Source organism: Sminthopsis crassicaudata, chromosome 4 (assembly GCF_048593235.1).
Source record: "Sminthopsis crassicaudata isolate SCR6 chromosome 4, ASM4859323v1, whole genome shotgun sequence".
Lineage (NCBI taxonomy): Eukaryota > Metazoa > Chordata > Mammalia > Dasyuromorphia > Dasyuridae > Sminthopsis > Sminthopsis crassicaudata.
Genome location: NC_133620.1, coordinates 403,807,370 through 403,827,164, shown reverse-complemented (window position 1 = coordinate 403,827,164; position 19,795 = coordinate 403,807,370). Strand labels below are relative to the sequence as shown.

Genomic DNA, 19,795 nt, shown 5'->3' with positions numbered 1-19,795 from the left:
GAGTCAGAGGATCTGGGTTCAAATATCATTTCTGATATTTACTTCTTGTATGCTCTAGGGCAATTCATTTAACCTTCGTTGACTTCAGTTTCCTTATCTGCAGGATGAGGGAACTGAAAAAGATGGTCCCTGGAGGCAGCTAGGTGGCGCAGTGGATGGAGCACCAGCCTTGAATTCAGGAGGACCCGAGTTCAAATCTGGTCTCAGACACTTAACACTTCCTAGCTGTGTGACCCTGGGCAAGTCACTTAACCCCAGCCTCAAAAAAAAAAAAAAAAAAAAAAAAAAAGAAAAGATGGTCCCTGAGATCCCTGATTGCTCTCAGTCTTTGATCTTATGAAACCTAGAGCAGATTAAAAAAAGGTGGCCCTGCCTCACCATAGTAGCTCATAGGAGCTGCCACCCAATGACAAATCATTATTTATGCTGAGATCCGTGATATAAAGTAGAACTCTAGGAGCCCTTCTCTCCTTCATGATAATGTCCTAATAAACTTTTAAATTTTAATTTTAAATTAATCAATATTTTTTCTCTTTCATCTCCCCATTCCCTATTTAAAAAATAAAAAACAAAACCCAAGTAACAAATATGCAGAGTCAAGAAAAATATAACTGTGTTATCCTCCCTTTGAACTAAATTATTATAAAGATACCACCCCCACCTCATCCCTGCCAAGCTGGCATCTGTACTATCACTGACTCCCTTATTTTTTCAGGCTATTTTAAACAGGATTTGAGAAAGAAATTCCAATAGATTTGGATTGGAGGGTGCCATCCACATCCCAACAAAGAGCTATGTAAACTGAATGTATATCCAAGCATGGTATTTTTACCTTTTTGTTGTTTGTTTGTTTGTTTTTCTTTCTTGTAGTTTTTTCCCTTTTGATCTGATTTTTTCTTTAATGACATGAAAAATATGGAAATACATATTAAAAGATTGCACATATTTAACCCATATCATATTGCTTACTGTCTTGAGGAGGGAGGACATAAGGGAGGGAGGGAGAAAAATTTGGAACACAAATTTATATTAAAATAAATGTTGATAATTATCTTTACATTTATTTGGAAAACTAAAGTACTATTAAATATGAAAAAAGAGTGACTTAAGAAAGTGTTCTTGTAAGCAGAGAGAACACAGCTCTTTAAGGAGTAAAAGTCATCCCTTTACTTATCTTTGTTTCTGGCCTCATCTCAAAATGGGGTTGCTACCAATACCTAGCACTGTGTGAACCATCCATCCACAAGCTATACTGTACTGCTTATATGTGAATACAAGAGATGTCCTCTCCCTTACCTATGGAAACTCCTGGAAGGCTACATTTTCCAGCCCTAAGCAGGTCTGCTTCCTGCCCCTTGGGATGGGAGAAGGTCCATTCATGATCACCATTGCTTACATAATGGCATTACTTTTCTGGTAGTCATTGTCTTCTCAAGAGCTTGGAAAATCTCATAGACTCAGAGATTTACAGCTGGAGGGGACCTTCAAGGCCATCAAATCCAATATTCTCATTTTACAGATAGGGAAAGTGAGCTTAGAGGTTAAATACTTGCCCAGAATCCAACCTAGTGTTTGAGACAGAATTTTCACAAAGTCTTCCTAACTCCAAGTCTGTCACTCTATCTACCACTCTATCCAGATGACAAAACTAAGATTAAGAAAGAAATGACAATCTGAAGACAGTTTTCCTAGGTGTTTACCATCTAGAACTAGGAGGGACCTTAGAGATCATTTGGCCCAGCCCCCTTTATTTTAGAGATGAAGCAGACTGAGGTAGTGAAGTAATTTGCCCAGGATCATGTAGCTCCCAAGAGGCAAAGCTGGGATTCAAATTCAGATTTTCTGACTACAGATCTGAGTCTTTGCCTTTATTCAAAATTCACTTCAGATTTTGTCTCTTCAGAAACCTGACCTGAAAGTGTGACATTAAATTTCTTCCTTTTCCAGGTACCACAAAATGTATTTTCCCCTCAGTATTCCCTAAAACTATCCATAACAAATACACTTGAAATGAAAAAAAAATATATATATATATTAAAATATTTCTTTATCTTGCTATCTTAGAAGTCAGTTCCTAGGAAGCTGAGACAATGTCAGGAGCAGCTCTGTGGGATAATCTAGCCTGCTATGTGAGAGATCCATGAATATTTAAGTTAGTTAACTAGACATTCCTGAATAATCACACTGGGCTTTGTTCACAGGTGACTGCTGGTTGCTGGCTGCCATCGCTTCCCTCACCCTGAATGAAGAAATCCTGGCCCGGGTGGTTCCTAAAAACCAAAGCTTCCAAGACAACTATGCTGGGATCTTCCATTTTCAGGTAACTTCAGAACTAGTCCTCAAAGCCTCCCTCAGTGAGGTTGTATCACCTAAAGGGGCAGGTGGTTAAACGGAATTCATCCATATTAGATGATACCAGTCCAGACCCTGATGATAACTATAAAGGCTTTAGAAGGGAAATATTCTTGTTTGGATTTCATAAGGTGAGCTGCCTAAGGGCAATGTAATTCAATTGCCTTGGAGAGTAGAACTCAAAACTTGTAGCCAGAATCTAGTCCCACTTTTAATATAAGTTGGTATCAAAAACAAATAGAAAAGAGGCACTAGAAGACAGAGATTTAAGGAGCCCTGTGGGCTGCATATGGACTAAGAAAACTACATATTAACATTATCTATATTTTATTGTATTTTTTGTTTTTCTTAAATATTTCCCAAAATTTTAATCTGGCTGAAAACACTTGGAAACACTTTCAGAATACCTATTGTGGTAGGCATCTATTTTAGATTATAACAATGAAGCTAATCTGTTTTGGAACAGGGATTTTTTTTTCTCATTTGGGTGTTCCTTATACCAATGACATCACAGAGTCTAGTCTCTGTCACTAGCACATGTTCATCTGCCCTTTGAAGAGATACCAGAGATACCTATAATGAGGTGGAAATCACTCTAAGAAATGGGAGCTATCTTTGCATGTAACTGTGGAAAAAATAGAATTTTTTTCAAAAGATGGAAGATAAAGAGGGAACTAAAAGGAATCAATTCCTAAATTTAAAAAAAACTATTATGAAATTTTCAGCTTCTCCCCACTTTCTGTACTAACTAATGAGAAACTCCTTAAATTAAACTAAGGGCAAAGAGTTTGGGATGGCATTCAAGGAGACTGAGTGAGCTGTTTTTCCCTCTCAGACCTGAATAAATGGTAGGGGCAAGTAGCAGGAAGATATTCTCATGAAGGGAGAGCCTATGTGCCCTCCTGTGGGTTGGTCATTCTCACACCCTTCATGTTCATGTTCAGCAGTGACAATGTACCTCTTGCCTTGCAGTTCTGGCAATATGGTGAGTGGGTAGATGTGGTTATCGATGACAGGCTACCCACAAAGAACGATGAGCTCCTCTTTGTCCACTCGGCGGAAGGAAGTGAATTCTGGAGTGCCCTCTTGGAAAAAGCCTACGCCAAGTGAGTTACTCCCCTATTGCCCAGGAGCTCTAAAGATCCAAGATGGCAGCACGTGGGACTTTCATACTCTGCTACTGAAATGACAACATAGAAAATGCCATGTTTGTTCATGTGTGAAAAGGACTTTGAGCAATATTCTCAGTCGTGATAATATTGTCTTCTTGAAGAATCTAAAACACTAGAAAATACAAGAAAATTTGGTTGTTTCATGTTATATTTTTCTACCAAAAGACTCCTAGGTTTAGAAATCTAGAAACCAACTAGAGGCCAGCTAGTCCAATTCCCTCATTATACAGTAAGGAAATTAATGTAGTGAGAGGCTAAGTTACTTGCCCAAATAGTAAATTTCCAGATGATAAATTATAGAGACAAGACTGAAACACAAGTCCTCCAATTCCAAATCCAATGGGCCTTCTTCCTGTATCAGGCTGCTCTCTGGTGAGCATTATTAGATTCTTTTCACAAATGTGGAAACTGAGGCAGCCTGCCTAAAATCATACAGCATGTCAGTGATTAGCCACGTCTCCCATTTCTCCACATACAGTGCCACTTCCCATTGCTTTGATTGCCAGGGATGGATTCTATCCCTAGGACTGAGCTTCTTCCTTAAACAAGATTTGCTCTCACCAGAAAGCCCTCATTCTCATCAATGATTCACTCTAGCTCTCCCCATCATTTGGAGAATCAATCTCTAAGTTATAGAGTAAATAATACTCTCATCTTATGTTTCTATTATGCTTTAATATATAGTAATGATGGGAGAGTGCTTTCAATACAGACATCTACATAGGTAGAGCAGTGAATTTGACCCTGGACCCAGAGTAGAAAGATCCAAATTCAAATACAATCTCAGACACTTACTGCTTTATATTTCTCTGAGCAAGTCACTCAATCTCTGCCTATCTAGTTTTCTCATCTGTAAAATGGGGATAATAATAGCACCTACTTGCCAGGGTAATTATGAGGATAAAAGAGAATATTGGCAAGTGCTTTGCCAGTCTAAAAATACTGTATAAATACTAATGATCATTATCCTTTTATACAGGGTCAATGGATGTTATGAAGCTCTCTCAGGAGGGGCTACCACAGAGGGCTTTGAGGACTTCACTGGTGGGATAGCTGAGTGGTATGAACTGAAGAAAGCCCCTGACAACTTGTTTGTCATCATCCAGAAGGCCCTGCAGAAGGGTTCTCTCCTTGGCTGTTCCATTGATGTGAGATTCTCCTCCTCTTTTCTGTATTCCTCTTTTATTCTCCTCTATTTGCCTCAGACTACCTGCCCCATTTCCATTTAACTGAAGAAGGTATCCTCTGAAGGGGAGCCCCTCTCATCCCCCAGCCTTCTCCCACAGAGAAAATCCTCTCTCTGCTCTTGGATGACTCATGCACCTTCCCTTCCTCGCAGCAGACATCTATTCCCAAGTAGGCTCCAGAGCTAATGGACCTGAGGGAAGATTTCAGAAGGCACAAAAAGTTCGTTTCCTGAGCCACAGCATCCGTTGCCAAAATCTCATCAGAAAACAGAGATCAGGATGTCCTGGGCAGGGACATGGGGAGAAGGGTGATTTTTAGTAATGATAACTGAGGCCTAGATCAAGCCAGTTACCAGAGACATAGTCACAAAATATAGCAAAGAACTATTTAGGCCACCTCTTCTTTTTTTTATTATTATTAAAGCTTTTTATTTTCAAAACATATACATGGATAATTTTTCAACATTGACCCTTGCAAAACCTTGAGTTCCAAATTTTCCTTCCTTCCCCTTACCTCCTCCCCAGATGGCAAGTAATCCAATATATGTTAAATATAGGAAAAATATATGTTAAATCTAATATATGTATACATATTTCTACAATTATCTTGCTGCACAAGAAAAATAAGATCCAAAAAGAAAACAAAATGTAAGTGAACAACAGAAAGAGTGAAAATGCTATCTTGTGATCCACACTCAGTTCCCATAGTCCTCTCTCTGAGTGTAAATGGCTCTCTTCATCACAAGATCATTGGAACTAAGCCACCTCTTCTCACAACTTCCAAACAAAATCTAACAAACCCTAGCCCCTTTCAAAGATAGGAGGGGAATTATTCTGCATTAGGTGACACAGCATAGACCCCAACTCAGTGATTCTAAGTAAATTGTTAATCTGAGCCAAACACCAAAGTACAGATTTTGTGGTCTCTTGAACATTAATAATATAAGTAAATAACTCACAGAACACTTAGAGGACTGTCTTGTGGACCACTGCTGGCCTTCAGATCCAATAGAAAGACTTCTGCTCTAAACCACAAGACCTGACTATCTCTCTGAATTAGGTATAGCAGACCTTAGCCCAAATTGCCAAGTTTGTCTTCAACACACTCAACCTTTTCTCTTCTACTCTTTGTCAACACCCAAAAATCTCATGCTCTTTCCATTATTTTCTCAGGAAAAGAGCCAAGGAAGTCATTTAGATCTTAGTATGAATTAGGGGTCGGTCACTAGGTTATTTGCACATTAAACTCAGTCTCTTGTTGTGGAATGAAAAGCTTTATATCCTGTTAAACAAATTGTGGGCAAAGCAGGGATGGGAGACTTTCCTAATGCCCAGAACCACAGCGCTAGGTAGCCATCTATTTTGCTTACACATTAGGTCCTGACTTCCCAGGAACTGCTCCCCAGATTTAGGGATTAATCCTTCCCTGCCTTTCCAGATCACAAGTGCTGCAGACTCAGAAGCGGTAACTTTCCAGAAGCTGGTGAAAGGGCACGCTTACTCAGTTACTGGAGCAGAAGAGGTAATTTCCAAATACCCAGGACAGTGGTTTGATTTGGGTTTTGTTTGTTTTCTGGGGGGAGATCTTTAAGAGGGAGACACTCAGGAACGTCAAAATTAAAAGTATACTTTTGTCTGGGACAGCACAGGGTGTGGCCTGAGTCAAGTGGAAGTCACATTTTAATACTGATTTCACTTCTAAAAAAGGGCTGCCCCGTATAATTTCCTGGCACTCAAACATGAATCACATTCTGAGTCACACTGATCTATAAGTGTGGTGCACTTTGCCCTCTGGTGGTCCCATTTTCTCATTACAAGGATGAGTTTAAAAATCGCAAGAATTGTCTCTTCTGGAACATAATTTCCATGATACCCTACCAGTTGCTTTCATATTTGACCCCTCAATAGTCCTGAAGGGAAAGGAGGGCAAGTTATGATTAATTACATATTACAGATGGGAAAACTGAGTTCCATTGAGCTGAATTGACTGGTTTTGATCCTAAGATTTCTGAATTCTGATATCTGACTCTGATTTTCAAAAAATATATTATTGTTTATTATGAACTTAATAATGACAAACAAACATAAACATTTGGCATATAAGAAAGAGCAATTACAAGTGTCTATTACTTAGAATTTTTTAAAGATATATATTTTATATGTATTACATATATTTTTTTTCCTTTTTTCCTTTTTTTTCCTTTGCTGAGGCAATTGGGGTTAAGTGACTTGCCCAGGGTCACACAACTAGGAAGTATTAAATGCCTGAGATCATATTTGAACACAGGTCCTCCTGACTTCAGGGCTGGTGCCACCTAGCTTCCCCTTAAAGAGAGATCTTAAATTTAACTGAATAATATCAAAACTACCCTTGTGTGAACTTTCTTCTCTTGTGTTTTGATTTTTGTGAGTTTTTCATTAACATCCCTTTTTTGTTTTACATCTTTATCACTACATAAAAATCCTTTCTTTATAACAAACCGATATAGTCAGGAAAAAAACCAAATCAATACATCAGCAGTTGTTAGCATCTCCATTTCCATCACATTTTCACCAAAAGGGATCAAGGAAGTTCCCTGAAGTTGTGATTGGTCACTGCATTGATCAAGTTCAGAAGCCTTCCAAAGGTTGTTTTCTTATATTGTGATGGTCACTGTCTAAATTTTTCTCCTGGTTCTGTTCACTTCACTCTGAATTAGTTCATACAGCTCTTTCTAGGTTTCTCTGAAGTCCTCAGCGCTTTCCTTGCTCACAATAATATTCCACGGCATTCACATACCACTAAATATTCTCTAATTGATGAGCATCTATTTTGTTTCTAGTTCTTTGCAACAACAATAACAAAGTACTATATATATTTGATAAATACGAGTCCTTTTCCTTCTTTCACCTCTTAGGAGTATATGCTGGATCAAAGGGCTTGCACAGTGTGACTCCTGAATATCCAGTATTTTTTTCCCACAATTTGAGAATCTTTCAGAAGGTTTATGACAAAAGATTAATCTCATTCATTATGATCAACTAAAACCAAAACTATTCTAAGAATCACAGGAAGCTAAAGTATCACAGCTGGGAATTAAATTAGCGTGCTTGCACTTTCTGTCTCCCAATAGGACAAAGAGGCATGAATTCAATGATCATACCCAGTCTGTGGAGGTAGCTAGATGGCAGAGTAGATAGAGTGCCAAGCCTACAGTCAAGAAGACCTGAGTTCAGATGACCTCAAACACTTACTAGCTATCTGACCCTGGACAAGATGACAAATCACTCCAATATCCTTGTTAAGAAAACCCTAAATGGAATCACAGAGAAATAGAATATAAACTGAAAAGCAAAAAAACAAAAAACAAAAACAAAAACAAACCAAAAACCCATTCTCAGCATACTCATAACCTGCAAGCATTTTATGGAAACTCACTTGTGTAAAAAGTAGCACCCTGCTAGCCGTAACCTTGCTTTTCAGTAAGGAGAGGTTATAATAAAGAACATGAGTCAGCAGTTCTGATATTCCTTAGCTATATGACCCTAGATAAGTCACTTAACCCCTCTGTTTCTTCACCTGGAAAATGGAGATAATAATACTCATCCTTCCTCTCTTAACAGGTTTGTATGAAGGAAAGAGTTTTGTAAATCCTGATAAATCACTATGTAAACATTTATTATCTGGGGCTAACACCAAGCTTTTAATTATTTTTATTATTGTACCTTTTTTTGTTAATGTTTGATTTTTTTCTGGTTATCCATATACAGTAACTTTTAAAATATGTTTCTTCCCCCGAGGCAATTGGGGTTAAGTGATTTGCCTAGAGTCACATTACTAGGAAATATTAAGTGTCTGAGAGCACATTTGAACTCAGGTCCTCCTGAATTCAGAACTGGTGCTATATCCACTGTGCCACCTAGCTTCCCCAAAATATACATTTCTTTATAAATCATGTTGGGTTAGAAAAATCAGAACAAAAGGGAAAAAGAAAAAAAAGTGAATATAACATGTATTGATTTACATTCAATCTCCATAATTTTCCAGCACCAACTTTTTTTTCCCCTCTGAGGCTGGAGTTAAGTGACTTGCCCAGGGTCACACAGCTAGGAAGTGTTAAGTGTCTGAGACCAGATTTGAACTCGGGTCCTCCTGAATTCAAGGCTGGTGCTCTATCTACTGTGACACCTAGCTTCCCCCAGCACCAAACTTTTTAAACCCACTCCAATTCATGTTGCGATTCTGCTTCTGTACATAGACAGATGTGACCATTGTTGGAGGGGGTAAAAGGGATGAGGAGGAGGTGAATCCCAGAGAGTTTGGGATTTCTGGAAGTCTTCCAGGAGGAGCGGGGGAAGGGGAAGGTTTTATATCTGCATGCTTAATTCAATCTTTTGCCCCCATTTCTCCATGTAACTTGACCAGGTGGAGTTCAGAGGAAGCCTGCAGAAGCTGATTCGAATCCGAAACCCCTGGGGAGAAGTCGAATGGACTGGAAAGTGGAGTGACAAGTGAGTTTATGCTAAAGTTTACAGTTGGAGGGTTGAGGATAAAGAATATCAGAATGAAATCTGCCAGGGAAAACACCAGCAAGGACACACTCTGTATATCTTTTGAGCTATGAAAATGAGCTCAGGGAGGTACACACTAACATGATTTAAGAGACAGAAATATTATATGTTTGGGCATCAATTAGGTGACCCCTTAGTACACACAGCACCAGCCCAGAAAGAAGAATTGATTTTAAATCCGACTTCAGGTACTTACACCCTGTTTCTGGGTCCCTATTACTCTTAACCTCTGTCCTCCTCAGTTTCCTCTTCTATAAAATAAGAATCATAAAAGTATCTGCTTTCCAGGGTGGATATGAGGATCAAGTGCGAAAATAATTGCAAATACCTTATCAGGATGCTTGGTTATATAGTAAGTGCTATGTAAATGTTAGCTAGTAGTGGGAGGAAGAAGAAGAGAAGGGAAAGGGGGAAGAAGAGAAACAGGAGTCCAATTCAGTGCAATTTAATTAACCTGTTTGTCAGCACTTGGGAGGTACAGTAGTTAGAGGAAGACCAGAGTTTAAATATGGCCTCAGAAATTTAACAATCTTGTGATCTTGGGTACATTTAATCTCCTTTTGTCCCAACTATCAAATTGATATAATAATAGCTTCTACCTTCTAGCATTATTGTGAAAATTGAATGAAATCGTATGTGTACAGATTGCTTGCTGTTTTAGGGAGAAAAGAAAGGAAAAAGGAGGGAGAAAAATTTGGAACATAAGATTTTGCAAAGATTAATGTTGAAAACTATCTTTGTATATATTTTGAAAAATAAAATATTATTTAAAATATAGTTTTGATTTTTAAAAATTAGCATGTGTAAAGCTTAGCACAAATGCCTGGCCCATAGTAAGCATTACATAAATGTTATTTGTTATCATCTTTACCATTAAACATGGATAGGAAAAAAATTAAAAACAAAAAAGCAAAAAACATGGACAGGATTCAGAGGAGAAAATGACATTATCTCTGAAAATGGACTTTGCTTAGTTTGGGTCTGTTTTTGCAGAGGATAGGATCCAGAGTAGAAAATGGCATTGTCTTTGAAACTGGCCTTTGCTGTAGTTTGATATAAAGCTTAGTCCAAATGCCTGGTCTATAGTAAACACTACATAAATGTTATTTATTATCATCCTCACCATTAAACATGGATAGGATCCAGGGGAGAAAATGATATTGTCTCTGAAACTGGATTTTACTGTAGTTTGGGTCTGTTTTTGCAGGGGATAGGATCCAGAGGAGAAAATGATGTCTTTAAAACTGGCCTTTGCTGTAGTTTGGGTCTGTTTTTATAGGACCCAGGGATCCTATGTACAATATAGTGGTACTTCTCACCTAGTTTCAGTAAAGATGATTTCCCTCACAATAAATCACTTTCCGAGCTCAAACTTGCCCTTCTGTTAGGTACCAAGAAATTGAATCGTTCTCTTAACTCAAAACCCCAGTTGTTCTTTTCTTAGAATTTTAACCTAGTGACTGAACCTGGAACAGCTAGCCTTTGATTGACATCTGCAATGCCCTGAGCCCTTTTGCAATGAAAACCAGTTTTAGTTTCTCCTGAACTTGCACATACTCTTTTTATTCTCCTCCACTTCATCCTCCTCCTCCTCCTCATTTCTTTCCCTCATCCCCCAACATAATAGTTATAATAGCATTTCCATTCCCTTGGCACCAGAGCTACTCTCTCTGGACTAATGTAAAATCAAGTCAGGGAGCTTCCCAGGAAGACTTGCTGGCAGGGATTTCGGAGACCTACTGGAGCCAGCTCTAAACTCCAGCACATTGTCATATTTTTCATTGTATAAGCATTTATATTTGAGCAATCAGAAAAGGCTACAAATTAGGGCTTGATTTATTGTGGTATGAACTTAAGAAAGTAATGGGGAAAACATCAATGATGCAGATTAAATTTAAAAACGTGTTCTGTATACTTTTCTTTGGTGAACTGGTTGTTAAACATTTATCAACACATCCCTGCTTCCCAGTCAGTTGTAGAGAATGAACTTAAATAAAATTCCTCTGTAAGATTTTTCTCTCTAAATCCTTCTTCTCCAAAATGAGTTGGCAAATGCTTCAGAAATGTTTCTTTCTGTCATTTTAGCTACCTGTTAGAGAGTTTGAGAGGTATAGAGAGACTCAAACAATTTGGGATTTTTTTTTTTTTATTTTAGGAAGGAAAGGTCAGAAGGAAAATAAGGGAAGGAGAGAGAGGAGAGAAAAACAAGGACCCTACAAAAGGGATACGATGTTTTTAGCTGAATCAATATTTTTCTAATATTTCTTTTGGGTTCAAATGCACTGATAAATGAAGAAAAATATAATCTCATGCAAAAATCAATTCATGATAATCATAGTGAGACCATTCAAATGTTCAGGTCCCTTAGTTAAACAGTGATAGTTTTTCCATTGACTAACATTGAAGTTGACTTTGAACTTGAGACTCAGGGTATATGTCTCTCACCCATGTCATCCCTATTCCCCAAATTTCTGGTGGCTTTATTCATGTTCCTGATTGGTGATATTTTCCTTCCCCTCCCAATCACTATCCTCCTTTCTTTCCTCCTCCTCCTCCTCTGCCCTTTGTTCTGTGTTTTATTTCCCATCCTGTGATGGGCCTGTTCAGAGTTGAGAGTGAATGCCACTTTCCATATTGCTTTTGGAAATCTTGAAACTGATTTGCTCCCTCTGCTCCATCCTCCCCCCCCACAAAAGCAACATTTAGCATCCCTAACTTTGATGCATTTTTACTTTTTAGCTGCCCTAACTGGAACAGCATAGACCCTGATGAGAGGGAGAGGCTAACCAGGAAATTTGAAGATGGAGAATTCTGGTAAGCTTAGTTGGGGCCTCTCAGAGAATTGTACAATTTTCATAATTTAACTGTAAAATGATTTAGGACAGATTACAGCCCAGCATGGAGCATATAAAGCTTAGGCCCTAAACTAATCCTAATAATGGATGTATTCTTAGTCCCACAAGTATTTCCCCAAACAGCCTTGTGCAAGAAATGTCTCAATCCCCATCTGACTGGCTAAATTGGAATAAGAATCACTGAGGTGATTTACAGAGAGAAAAACCAAAGGAGCAGCTGTTCAGAATTCCTAGCAGAATACAGTGGTGATAAATGGGACATACCCACCATTTCTAGGAGTTTTCAGTCCCTCATAAAGATATATTGGGCCTCTACGGTGTGCTCTTCATTCCTAGTAGGTTCTAGAGACATTTTACAAGATAAAAAAGATAAGATGGAATGGTATACCTTGAGATTTAGCATGGTAAAATGAGAGAGATTTGGACCAGAAGCAAGGAACCTCAGGATTCAAATCCCTCTCTAGTACTTCTTCCCAATGTGATCATGGACAAGACACTTAACCTCTGAGATTCAGCTTCCTCATCTATAAATAAAGGTTCCAATACCTGTAATTCCAGCCTCACAAAGTTGTTACAAGTCTCAAATGAGATGTTATATGTTTGAAATTTTTAAACCGTCTCTTATGTTAGTAATATTCTGAGAGATTCAAAGGTTTCACAGGTATTCTCTCTCTTGACATTCTAAGCCAAACTCTGTGTTTCTGCTGCAGGATGTCTTTCAGTGACTTCCTGAGGCACTATTCCCGCCTAGAGATCTGCAACCTAACCCCAGACACATTAATCAGTGATACCTACAAGAAATGGAGACTCACCAAGATGGATGGGACCTGGAGGCGGGGTTCTACGGCAGGGGGCTGCAGGAACTACCCAAGTAAGAGAAAAATTCAGAACTTGAACCAGAAGGAGGGAGATGTGGTTCCCACTTTGACAGTATTCAAGGGACAATTCTCTAACCTCCTGCCAACCATAAAGGAAGAATGGGGGGAAAACCCTAAAAGGCAGGGATAGGGGATATAGGCGAAAGAAGGAAATCACATCCTTTAGCAACTCATCTTGCTGCTGGCCAAATATATAAAGCTACTGCTCATCCTGATTTATCCAAAGACATTTATTGAGGACTTATTTGGTACTAGGTACTCCACTAGTCATTGTAAGTATTGTAAAGATCTGGAGCAGGAGCACTTCCAATTCCATGGTTGAAGATAAGAATGGTCCTAGATAACACTAGGGGACAGTCCTCCTGGATTGCTTTTCATAAAGCCAAACTTCCCTTTGTCTAAGCCTTTCTTCAGTAAGTTGTTGTTCAGTTGTTTCAGCCACATTCAACTTTTTGTGATCCAGTTTGAGGTTTTCATAGCAAAAATAATGAAGTGGTTTGTCATTTTCTTCTCCAGCTCATTTTACTGATGAGAAAACTGAGGCAGGCAGTGTTAAGTGACTTGCCCAGAATCACAGAGCTAGTAAGTATCTGGCTCCTAGTTAGTAAGATTCTGACTCCAGGCCTGGCAACTCTATCTATTGCATTGTCCTCTAAATATAGAAATATTTAATTTTTGCCTCTTACCCAATCATCTGCCCCTCCCTCCAAAAAAATATCATTCTACTCTGCAACTACCTAAGATGAATAAAACTCTTACAGGCTCTCAAAAGAAATTAAAACTTCATTATCCCATCACAGTACAACATCAAAAAAATTTTATCTGGTATAATTTATGTGCCTTGGTCAAGGTCATGTCACTATTTAATGACAAAGCTGGTATTATAATCCAAGTCTCTCAACTCCTGAACGAAGTTATTATCCTCTATACTAATACTATAGTTAGTAAATGATTGTCAAATCAACTTGATTCAGTTAATTAAATAATAAGTACCTTTTCCCAAAATTGCCTTGCTTTTAGTTTGTGTGTACTTATATGTGTCTCCAGAGAATGTAAGCTCCTTGAAGACAGGGATTATGGCTTTTTTTTTTTTTTTTTTTTTTTTTTTTTTTTTTTGCTGCTTAGTGCTTTGAACAGTTCTTACCACATAGGGACAATATAGGGTCTAGACCTATCAGGTCACTGGTGAGGACTGTTCTATAAGAAACTCCCTCGACCAATGCACATCAGCACCTTTTCTGCATATTTGTAGCCTAAAGCACTGAGAGTTTAAGTGAATTATCCAGGGTCATACAATCTTGATCTTCTCTATCCCCACCACCATACTCTTTTTGCCTTATGCTTAGCAGGTATTTAATAAATACTAGTTGGTTTGAAGATTGATACCTAAGGTTAGTGCTAGGTCCCAAGAATAGAAAGGAAGAAATGAAAATTCTGCCCTCAAGGAGTTTGTATTTTACTGTGAGGAGAGAACACAGTAGACATACCAATAAGTATGGTACAAGATAATTTGAGAAGGAAGCAAGAGAGGATGAGGGAAGGCTTTGCACCCTGTTGTACTTCCAAGTAAATTCAAGGTGAATTTTGAAAAAAAAAAAAAAAAAGACAGGATTTCCAGGAGGTAAAAAAGAGGAGGCAACATCATTTGCATGTGCAAGGTAGTCTTTTCCAAAGAAACTGTTATTCAGTTGTTTTTGGTCATGTCTGATTCTTCATGACCTCATTTTGGATTTTCTTGGCAAAGATATTGGAATAGTTTGCTGTTCATTTTATAAATAAGGAAACCATGGCAATCAGAGATAAGTAACTAGGCCAGGGTCACATAGCTAATAATAATAATTATTATTATTATAGTCTGTACCAGCACTCTATCCACTTTGCCACCTAGGGGTATGTCAGTTTTGAAAAAGATCCCAATGGTTCAGTATTGCTACAACATAGAGTTCATGAAAAGGGATAATATGAAATTAGGCTCAAACATATACTGAAGATGGATAGCAGAAGATCTTAATTGCTGGATGAGAAACTTGTAATTTATCCTAGGGCAATAGGGAGCCACTGATTTTTGTTTTATTTGGTTTTGGTTTTTTAGCAGAAATAACAACATAGTTAGACTTTAGAAAGTTTATTTTGGCAGTTGTATGGAAGTTGGATTCAAGGGAGATTCGTGGAAGCAAGGAGACTAATTAAAATGCTAAAACTAATTGAAATCAAAGCAAGAGGTGATGAAGACCTAATTTAGAGAAATGGCCATGTGAGTGAAGAGAACAGGATGGAAGGATGAGAGAGAGACAGAAGTAGAACTGACTAATCTTGGCCACTGAAAGGATATAGTCAGTGAGGGAGAGGGGGGACCCAGTACACCCCAAAACTATAATGTAACCTGGGAGACTGGGAGAAGAGGAACATCCCTCACAGAAATTCAGAGAAGAGAAGATGGGAGAAGTGGACTTTGAAGGAAGATCATCAGTTCCATCTTGCATATGTCAAGTTTGAGTGACAACATGGTATAATGGGAAGTTCTAAATATGGCATCAGGGAACCTGGATTCAAACTTTGGCTTTGCAGTTCACCTGTGTGATCTTCAGCAAGTCCATTAACATGTCTGGGCTTAATTTTTTCATTTATAAAATGAGGGTTGTGAGTGAATCACATAATCTTTAAGGTCCTTTTTCTAATTTGATGCATACAGAAATGGTAATGCCATGCAACAGGCAGATGGTTATTTGGGCTGTAGGCTGAAGGGAAGTAAAACACATGGGATTCCAGATTTAGAGTTAGAAGGAAACTCATAGGACATCTAGTCCTACTTCCTCATTTTACAAATAAGGAAACTGAGTCCCATGGAATAAATAATTAAGTAGCATTTACACCCAGATGTTTTGATACCAAAGTCATTTTTCTGTCCTTTATCTCATGTTTCCTCTCTTTGGATACATCCTTTCTTTTTTAAAAATATATTTATTTTAATAGTATTTGGAAAAAATGTTTCTAATCTCATTTTTGAATGAGAAATTTTTATATTTTTATATAGAAAAATAATTTGGAACTCAAAATTTTACAAAAATTTGACTTTTATTTTTGTAAAATTTTGAGTTCCAAATTATTTTTCTATTTCCTTCCTTTATCTCGCCTCTCCCTCCACTAGCAAATAATTTGATAAAGATTATGCAACATCTCCATTCTTTAATTTAATTTTTTGAATATTTTTGGATTTTTTGAAAAAATTTTTTGAATTTAAATATTTTGATAGAAAAGGTATGTTTGTGGAAGGGCAATTGGTGAAGTGGGGGTACAGAGAGGATGCGATAGCAGAGGGCACTTTAGCGTTGGCAGGTTACCAGTCAGAACCAAAGAAGGCAATCCAAGTTTTCTCTGGTCAGATCAGCCTTCTGCTCATAATCGAGATGAATAAAGGAAGAAAATCACTAGGGGGCGCATGGGTCCAGAGCTTGATAAAAGAAAGGCTTCATTTCAAGAAATCTATTTCACATGATCCTCCCTTCCAGAATATTTTTTTTTTTATTACTCTAAAGGGTTCTTTAAATTTGGGCAAAAGAAGAAAAAAGGTTAGTTAGAGCTGTTTGATGAGTGTCTAGACAATTTTCTCCACCCAAACTAAGAGGGCAAATTAGTGGAGATTTTAACTCAAACTCCTGATTTCTCTCAATTTCACTATATCCTTCTTCTTTACTCCCCTTGCTTTCCATGACTACCCTCAACCCTAAAAGCCACAGACCGACCCTTCCCCATTCCCCTAGTGTTCTCTAGCTGGGCAGCCAATGAAAAGTGTTTTTAAGCACTAACCACTGGGCAAAGCATAGTGCTGAGTGTTGGGGATACAAAAAGAAAAAGTTAGCCACTGTCCTGCATCTGGCTATCCTGGGATAAGTCCTCTGTGCTCTGAGGTGAGTGATACTCTTTGTCCTTCTGTGTGATGGCAGACACTTTCTGGATGAACCCCCAGTACATGATCAAGCTGGAAGAGGAGGATGAGGATTCTGACGGCTCTGAGCCAGGATGCACCTTCCTGGTGGGTCTCATCCAGAAACACCGACGGCGCCAAAGGAAAATGGGAGAGGATATGCACACTATTGGCTTTGGTATCTATGAGGTGAGGACCCCTACCTGGAAGGTCCCCCCTTTCCTCTCTTGCTCACTGCCCAGACCCCCTACCTTTGTCCAAAGTCAACGCCAAGAGTTTCTAACAGAAAGCAAGAAGCATTGCTAGAAAATGACAGTCACAAGCCAGATCTAAACTGGACTCTTTGTTTCTAGAGTTACCTCACCTAAGGAAACCCTAACAGCTGGCCAGAATTCCCCTGGGCCGCAGGACACTCTGATAGAGTCCCCAGAGCCAGTTCTGTGAGGGTTAAATAGCCAAGCTTTGGAAGATATCCCCTTGTTTCATTTCTCGCTTTTGTCAGCTTGGGATGAAAAGAATTCCAGAGAGATTTGAGCTGGGGACGGAGCGTCCTGGGGCTACCTCTAAGAATGAAGTGAAGTCAGGAGCAGAGCCAATGGAAACTATGCTCTGGCTGGTCAAAACCCAGTTGCCAAGGAGGTAGAGACTCCGAGGAGAGAGGGGAAACAATTGGGCGATTATACTCCCACCAGAGTTGCCCAGCACCCAGCATTTTTTTCCCAGGACAAATTCTAGTTGTACTTCGGCCCTGTTCCTCTTTAAAACAAAGCTTATGGGGCTGAACCACATTATTTCCATCATTGTATTTGCCTTTGCTCTGAGGTTTGTGCCTTCCTTAAAGAGGTTTTCAGTGAGTTTTGAAATTGCTTTACTAGAGATAAGGATGGGAGACAGAGAGAATAGAAGGTAGTCCCTCTACTTCCACCCTCACCTCCACTCTCTTCCTCCTTTTTTTCAAGGCAACTTTGAAGTGTTACAACAGGAAAACCAGGGAACTTTTAGTGAAATTTGAGTCTGTCCAGGTGATGTGAATAATTTACAGGTGTGATGCTTTATATTGTACATGGCATTTTATCATGTCCCTCAAAATAGCCCTGTGAGATGGTAAAGACAGGTACTGGCATCATTCTTCCATTTTATATGAGGTCTGGAAAGGTCAAATTATTGACCCAGAGTTGCAGAATGGCTTCACTCTTTGCTGAATGAAGTTTGAATTCTGCCTCAGACACTTACTACTTACATCCACAGATCATTTAACTTCTCAACTTCAGTTTCCTTATCTTTGAAACAGACTTAATTTAACTCGGAGCACTTCTGATAGAATTCATTGTACCCAGGGCACTTATTTCATGGGGATATTATCAAATAATACATGTTTAGTGTTTTATCAGCCTTAAAGCATTGAATAAATGTCAACCGTGTTATTATTCTTTGACATTTTCAGGAAAAGGAATAGCATAAGACAATCCAAATTAACAAAGTGTCCACTTTCTCTGATTCTTAGTGTTCTCTGTATGTTGTGTCTCCCTACAGGTTCCTGAGGAGGTACGTCTGATTTATTTTGTTCTTTGACTCTGGAATCAACTTTAGCCAAACCTGGGCTTCTATATCTCTCAAAAGAAGTTTTATGAAGATGGGGCCCTGATGCTACATTTAAAGAACCCATCCTTATCCACACTATCTCTAGTAAGACTACCAAGAACCAAGTTGAAGTGTGACATGTAGCTAAACACACTCTCCAAATTCTGAATATCAGGGCTGTTACTAGGGTATGACTGGGACTTTTACCCTACGGTAATTATTTAGAGGGCTTTTGGCAGCATTTGTATTCCATCATCACTTGTAACACATCCATATATGTGTTAGACATAACAAAGCTTAGCAGCTAATTAAAAATTAATTTTAATGAGAAGCTATCAAATGGAACTGGTGGAATTCCTCTCCACTGAGGCATAACCCAAGTGAGTTCCCTTCAGACTTATCTCTGGGTCTTCATTCTCCCTCTCTTCTAACCTCTGTGTCTTTAGGACACAGACACAAGACTCCAGGTGAAGACACAAGAGTCTTGTGTCCTGAGACACAAGAGGTCTGTCTTTCCCCAGATGAATCTGTCTCAAAATTTTATCTTAAGACATCTTTCATGTTACTTGCCTTGGACACCAAAAATATTAGTCATAGATAGTTCTAATGCACAAGAATACATAATAGAGGATAATTGTTACTATTGCATAGCTCATCTGAGCCCTTGGATGGGTGACTTGTAGGGCTGCCCAGTTTGCAGTCTTCTGAGTCCAAGTTTCCTCTTCTATAAAACAAAAGGGTTGAACTAAACTGATTATCTAGACTAAGGAGTTCATGATGTAGGAACCATAGGCCCCCAAAGAGCCTATGAATAGATTTCAAATTTAGAATAGATCTGCAAATTTTTAAAAAATATTTTATAATTATATTTAATATAATTGTTTTCATTATAATACTATTTATTTTATTTGACACATTCAAAAATATTATTTTGAGAAGAGTCTGTAGCCTTTACAGGCAATGGGTCTGGAAACCCAAAAGAAATTAAGACCTCCTGCTGTATACTAGTCTCTTCCATTTCTAAAAGTAAATTCCATTTCCAATTCTAAAATTTCTAAAATTCTGTTTGTCTTTATGATTCCAATGCCTAGTACATAGTCTAGGTTAAATAGTCTAATAGCTAATAAATACTTGTTTGTTTGACTGATTGCTAAGATTCTAGCTTCACTTGGCATGAAGGGAAAAAAATCATCATGAATCTCATCAAAAGTGGGGTTCAATAAAACATATAGTACAGTCAATTCTGCTAAACACTTAGTTTGAAAATTCAAATCTGTTCCAACATGATCGCTAC

At 38.3% G+C, this 19,795-nt stretch overlaps 1 protein-coding gene across 1 annotated transcript in view; it reads left to right on the top strand.

The window, feature by feature from the left end:
* CAPN2 (calpain 2) overlaps window positions 1–19,795 on the top strand; it is an 82,417-nt gene that overhangs the window by 40,875 nt on the left and 21,747 nt on the right. The window contains 9 exon segments of the mRNA XM_074262644.1: window positions 2,202–2,320; window positions 3,325–3,458; window positions 4,504–4,672; window positions 6,150–6,233; window positions 9,117–9,202; window positions 12,002–12,076; window positions 12,828–12,988; window positions 16,940–17,109; window positions 18,454–18,465. Coding sequence (XP_074118745.1) covers window positions 2,202–2,320; window positions 3,325–3,458; window positions 4,504–4,672; window positions 6,150–6,233; window positions 9,117–9,202; window positions 12,002–12,076; window positions 12,828–12,988; window positions 16,940–17,109; window positions 18,454–18,465 — 1,010 coding nt within the window.